This window comes from Pipra filicauda, unplaced genomic scaffold, assembly GCF_003945595.2.
Source record: "Pipra filicauda isolate LSUMZ 115617 unplaced genomic scaffold, ASM394559v2 scaffold607_size300211_pilon, whole genome shotgun sequence".
NCBI lineage: Eukaryota > Metazoa > Chordata > Aves > Passeriformes > Pipridae > Pipra > Pipra filicauda.
The window spans coordinates 84,300-90,299 of record NW_024104762.1 but is presented as its reverse complement, the minus strand read 5'-3'; the positions used below and the strand labels follow the sequence as shown (position 1 = coordinate 90,299).

Below are 6,000 nucleotides of genomic sequence, written 5' to 3'. Positions count from 1 at the left end.
GAGAAGCCAAAGGGAAAAAAGTTTAATTCAAGACAACAACGTCCATGAAAATGAAGATCAACTGAAGCATTTCCAGAGCGCTTGGACAGACTCGGAGGGGCTCTTTTGTCTGCAAACCAACCCCATTTCTCTGCTGCACACGAGACACCAACCCCTGTCCCCTCAGGGCAAGGACAGACCTTGTTCCTGTCCCCTCAGGGCAAGGACAGACCTTGTTCTGTGACACTGATGGGCTCCAGGCACCAGGAATTCCTCACGGGAGGCCTGAGTTAGTTCCTGCCCCAGACCCAGCTCAGATACAACAGCTCAAAAAAAACTTCTCTGGAATGAGCACCTGAACTATCCCAGTCCAGAAATCCTGGCACCAGCTCAGAGCTGGCAGGAAGGGTGCAGTGCCCTGTCCAGTTCCAAGGGCACGCAGGCAAAGGACTGATACTTCTTAAATAACAGATAAAGTAACGAGGAGGAAAAGCTTTCTACGTCCTCTCCTGCCCAACTGCCCAAGGCTCTCCCTGGGGGCACAGGATCCGTATGGAAATGTTAAACCCAAAGAGTTATTTTGTAAGAGACCAAAGCAACAAAAATAACCAGACCTGCTCCTCCCACCCCATGGCTGTTGATAATCCTTCCAAAGCCACTTCTATGCTGCGTGTGGTTCTTCCAGAAGGCATTTTGGCATATTTAAATTCCCGGTTCCTGGCTTGGCATCCACTGGAATTACTGTCTGCTGACCAGGGGTGCAGATTATGAACTTGTGCTGCTTTATTGACCAAGTCGGGTACAACAATTGAAGCGTCATCCTACCCCCTCCCCCCCAGTCCAGTTGTAGATCCGGTAAAGTTCAAAATTCACATGAACCACAAATCCGCACGATCGGCATCGGGCAGTGAGTTCACTGGTTGGGAACAGCCCCTCTGTCCCGGGGACAGGCGGGAGTCACCTCCGTGTCCCTCCGGAAGCCTCTCGTCGCCTCGTCCGGCTGTCCCAGAGCGCAGGTGGCCACTGAGGGCCCCCCGGGGCAGGGCCGGGGGGTACAATCCTGTGCTCTCCAGGGACCCCCCAGCGTCAGCGTTCCACAGGGAGAGGAACTGCAGGAGCTTTAGCCGTGGGTTTGGATTCCCGATGCCTCCAGAGCCTGTCCTCCGATTTAGTCGTTTAAGAAATAATTACATCACTAATGTAAACAATATAAACATACCAAAAACTAAGTATGATTTAAATACATTTGGATGGTACAAAAGAAAAAAACCTGTGGGTGTCTGTACAGTTTTTACAAGGTGGGAACTGCCGACGTATTTACAACCCGAGGGCCGAACACCGAGAGTTGTGCGGCGCAGGAGGCGCGGCCGCCCGGCCCGGCTCAGCGGTGGGAGGCACTCCTGAACATGGTGGTGTTGACCATGCTCTCCTTTGGTACGAGCCCCATCGCCTGCAGCGCCGCCGTGGCCGCCGTGGCCTTCGCGTGCTTCTTGTTAAGGCTGGCAAAGGTGGGCCGGTACTCGTTGCCGTTGACTCTCACCTGGGGACAGCGAAAGGCGGCCTTGGAAAAGCTGCCAGGGCTCCAAGGGGACCCCTCGCCCGGGGCACAGCAATCCAGGGCTGGCAGCAGAGCCCCTGCGTGGAATCACAGCCTGGGCTGGGGTGGGAGGGACCTTAAAGCCCATCCAGTGCCACCTTCCACCAGCCCAGGTTGCTCCAAGCCCCAGCTTGGACACTTCCAGGGATCCAGGGGCAGCCACAGCTTCTCTGGGAATTCTATCCCAGTCCCTGCCCACCCTCACAGCCAGGAATTCCTTCCCAATATCCCATCTAACCCTGCCCTCTGGCAGTGGAAGCCATTCCCTGTGTCCTGTCCCTCCATCCCTTGTCCCCAGTCCCTCTCCAGCTCTCCTGGAGCCCCTTTAGGCCCTGCAAGGGGCTCTCAGCTCTCCCTGGAGCCTTCTCTTCTCCAGGTGAACCCCCCAGCTCTCCCAGCCTGGCTCCAGAGCAGAGGGGCTCCAGCCCTGGGATCAACTCACCATCCTTGGCCACCCCTGAGGTGGCTGAGATGGTTCCATCAAACAGAAACAGGAATTCCCTGCCCTGGGACAGCGACTCAGCAGCAGCTGAGGCAGCTCAGACCCACCTTGAAGATGAAATGCTTGCGGTGATCAGGCCCACTGTCGTCCACCAACACGAACTCGGGGGGTGTCCACCTCCTCTTGTTGCAGATCTCCATCAGCGCAGACACCGGGTGCTTCCCTGGCCACACACACAGCCCAGGCTTCAGTACCAGAGCAGCCTTTGGCAACCACGGGATTTGGGGGAGAAAATCTCACCTGAAAGATCCTTCATCACCACGTAATGGCCGGATCTCTTCTGGGCCTTCTCTCCCACAGCAACCAGCCCTGGAAACAACACAGTGCAGTTCACATCCCTGATTCCCACCTGATCCCTGTGTTCTCAGCAGCAAAGCAAGAACAGGATCAGTGGGAACACCTGCAGACTCCACACGAGTCTCAAGCCTCCCTTTCATCCAGTGTTTTCCCCTCTGTTTTTCCCAAAGGCTCCAGGAAGACCCTGAACAAAAAACTTTTGAGCAGTCTTGCACAGGTCAGAAACCCCCTGGTTTTCCAGGGAAACCCGGTTTTCCACGACCCCTTTGGAGAAACAAGAGAGGAACTGAAGAACTCTGTCTTGTGCAGCCCAGGAGTCCCTCAGTCTGCCTCCAACACACGGAGCACGGGAAGGATTCCCATGGACTGGGAAATGTCCCCGTGTGTCCCCTCATGCCAGGAATGAGCCCATGGAGTGGGATCACACACGTGCTCCCTGTATTTCCCAGTGTTCCAATTCCCTCTGTGTGCAGGGTCACAGCCCGGGGACTGTCACCTCCACCCCACTGGGAGATAAGGAAATAGGGGGCAGAGGAGCAGGAACAGCCCCAGGTGGGTGCAGGGAGCCCGGCTTCTCATGGAGCCCCAGGGAAACACCAAAGCTCCACATTTTTCTTTGGAAAATCTTCCAAGAGTAAGAAATAAAATGAGGAATTGCCAAAAATGTCTGAAATGCCAGTGACTGGCTGTGAGAGAAACCCAAGTTTCTCCCCATGGATTTTGCCATTCTCAGACTTCAGCCCCTCCACATTCCTTTGCTTCTTACCTCCAGTTTTCCTGTTGTTTGGGGATTGAGGACAGGGAGATACTGCAAGTGCTTCCAGTGTCTTCCTGCTCCTTCACCTTTGTTTTTGGGTGGCATTTGGGTTTGCTTTGCTTTCCAAGACAGTCCTTCCCTCCTTACCAGACACTCATCCCAACATTCCTGCAGCTCCTGAGCAGGGACTTTCCAAGGGGCACAAACCCATGGGAGACAACAATCCCTGAAGGAGGTTGGGGGTTTCCCCCTTACAGAATTTTGCATCCCAACCAGCCAGAGAACTCTCTCCACGTTCAAACTCTCCCTGTCACTCCAAGCACTGACACTCAGCTCCACATCTTGTCTCTGGGACCTCAACAAGGAACTTCCAAGAAGCTGCTGCCTCCTGAGTCACTCCCTGGCACATTCCTGGGACTAGGAATTGTATTTTATTTGAGGAATAAGTTCAAAAATGTGTTAAAAATCCTTACAAAACAAACTTGGCTGGGTTATTTATTAACAGACAGATCTGCTTTCAAAAATTCCTGACTTTTCTTTAAAACTCTGCACAGAAATTTAAAAAAAGGACTTTTCAGACATTTAATCATCCAAGAACAGTAATGTCTGAAGAACTGCTTGTCCTAAATGGATAATCCCTGTCCAGCTGCCTCCCCACAGTGCAGGAAAGCTGCTGCCTCACCTCCCTGTGTCCCAGAGCTGGTGGCTCAAAAGGAGAGAGGATTCTGCATCCAGGCAGAATTTTGTGGGAATGACCAGATAAGGTTGCCCATATGATCACAAACACTCCAAAGGCAGGAAATCCAAAGCAAAGCCCAGTTGGCACTAAGGTTATCCCTCTTTTCACATGACTGTCACAGGCCAGGAAGAGGAATCCTTGGCCATCACTGTCACGAGCCACCTTTTGGTTTTAATTCCTTGGCACAGAAAGATTGTACAGAAGAAAAACATGGGAAGAGTTTGGTCATTCACAGAATCCCAAAATCACTGAGGTTGGTAAAGACCTCCAAGATCACCGAGTCCAACCTGCTTTGTTTTCTTCCAAGCTCAGTTCTGAGCAGTGACCAAAGCAAAAACAAGCCCTGAAATCCCAGACCCCCAGAATGGTTTGGGTGGGAGGGACCTCAAAGCCCATCCAGTGCCACCCCTGCCATGGGCAGGGACACCTTCCACCAGCCCAGGCTGCTCCAAGCCCCGTCCAACCTGGTCTTGGAATAATTCTGAGTATTTCTGTGCTTTGATATCACTTGTGACCTATTTCATATATTAAAGGTTTGTGAAGAACAGAACAATTCCAGCAGAAATCCTGACTGCTGGAATTTGGCATCCTAGGTTTAAAATGGTCAGAACTTGGATGGGTGTTTCAGGTGGAAAATTGTCCTCCACCTCCAAAGCACCCTGGCCTGGCTGAAGGAGCAGCTCCACGGCCTGGAATGGGCTGGATGGTTCTGCTGGATCCAGGGGGTTTTCCAGCTGTGGCCACGGACAGGAAACCAGGGACACAGAGGTGGTTTACACAGAGAGAGGAGAGATGGCTAAAGCTGCCTCTGGAACCAGCCCTGAGCTGAGCAGGGGAGCCTCCAGCAGATCAGAGCAGAGATGGAACAGCAGGGACATGAAGGACAGACCAGGAACCAAATCCCTGTGGAAGCCCCAAGCCCTGAGGGTGACAGGTTGGGGGGTCTCACCCCAGCCCAGCCAGGGTTCAACTGCTCCCCTGCCATCCTGCCCTGCTCCTGCTCCAGCACTGTCTCCACACCAGCCACCACAGCTCTTCCACAGCCAGATCCCTGCCTGTGCCTCCTCCGTGCATCCCACTGGAGCACATCCCTAACGGAAGAACAGCTGGGAAGCACTTTGTACCAGGGCAGGGGAAGGGCAGGGAAGGCAAAGGACACCTGGCAGAGCTCACAGCACAAGGACAAAGCCTAAAACAGAACAGGAGCAGAATCCCAGGACCTGTTCACTCTTGCAGGGCAGGCAGCCAGGCCAGCCTTGCTCCATCAGGAGATCCTGCCCCTCTCCAGCCCCAGCAGCTCGGGGAGCCCGGGACACCCCGAGGGCAGGACTCACCTTTGCGGTCTGTCTTAAAGTCCACCATGATGGGCTCCACGCTGCCTTCCTTGTTCTTCCCAAGCCCTTCTCCTTCTCTCCAGCCCATTTTCCTCATCAGCTGAGCTCCCATTCCTCCAGTGACAGGGGCTGCTCTTAAGAACTGATCCTATCCAGAAAAAGAGAAGTAAAACAAGGCCTAAAGTTAGCACTGGGATTTGAAATAGCAAGTGGGAGCTTCCAAAAAATGTTTCTAACAACCTTTCACGGACTGAATTTAAAAAAAAAATCCACCTGAGCTTTGTGGGTTTTCAGCCCAAACCAGTGTGTGGAACCCGGAATTCACGCGGACACACGAGACACAAATCAATGTTTGGCAAAAAGGAACAACTTAAGGAAACTCTGATCCCAAGGTGGCAGTGACCTGTTCCAGACAGATGTGTTTGACCAAGCGACACCCAGCCGGTTCTAAACACTCTCTTTGCTCCCAGAGTTCTCCTCGGCTCGGGAAGTGTTCCGTGTGCCCGGCACGGCCGTGCCAGGAGCTCCTCCTCACCCACAGAACACAAGCACATTCAGGCAGGACATTCAGGGCTCTTTAGGTGTATTTAAATCTAAAAAAAAAAACCCTCTCCGAATTGTATTCGTAACACGGCAATTGCACATTCCAGTTCTCCCCTGAAAATCCACATGGAACAAAGAGCTTCCGCTTTTCCCTGGGGGTTTTTAACGGAAAAAGGCGCTGGGCCCCCCAGTTTAGCAGCAGAGCAGTTGTCACATTCTTTCAAATGAGCATTAATACAGGTTGTTAAATGG

At 52.9% G+C, this 6,000-nt stretch overlaps 1 protein-coding gene across 3 annotated transcripts in view; it reads right to left on the bottom strand.

Moving 5' to 3' along the window:
• The window catches only part of SON (SON DNA and RNA binding protein), a 37,747-nt gene continuing 31,747 nt past the window's right edge, over positions 1 to 6,000 (bottom strand). For 2 of the 3 annotated variants that reach the window (XM_027713421.2, XM_027713420.2), the window contains exons 9-12: positions 5,206 to 5,353; positions 2,319 to 2,387; positions 2,126 to 2,241; positions 1 to 1,519 (exon numbers count right to left, since the gene is read on the bottom strand). In XM_027713421.2, the coding sequence (XP_027569222.2) occupies positions 1,361 to 1,519; positions 2,126 to 2,241; positions 2,319 to 2,387; positions 5,206 to 5,353 (492 nt within the window). In that variant the 3' untranslated portion in view covers positions 1 to 1,360. Of the gene's footprint in view, positions 1,520 to 2,125; positions 2,242 to 2,318; positions 2,388 to 5,205; positions 5,354 to 6,000 lie in introns of those variants that run through there. The other variant, XM_039388086.1, reaches the window with a different exon arrangement.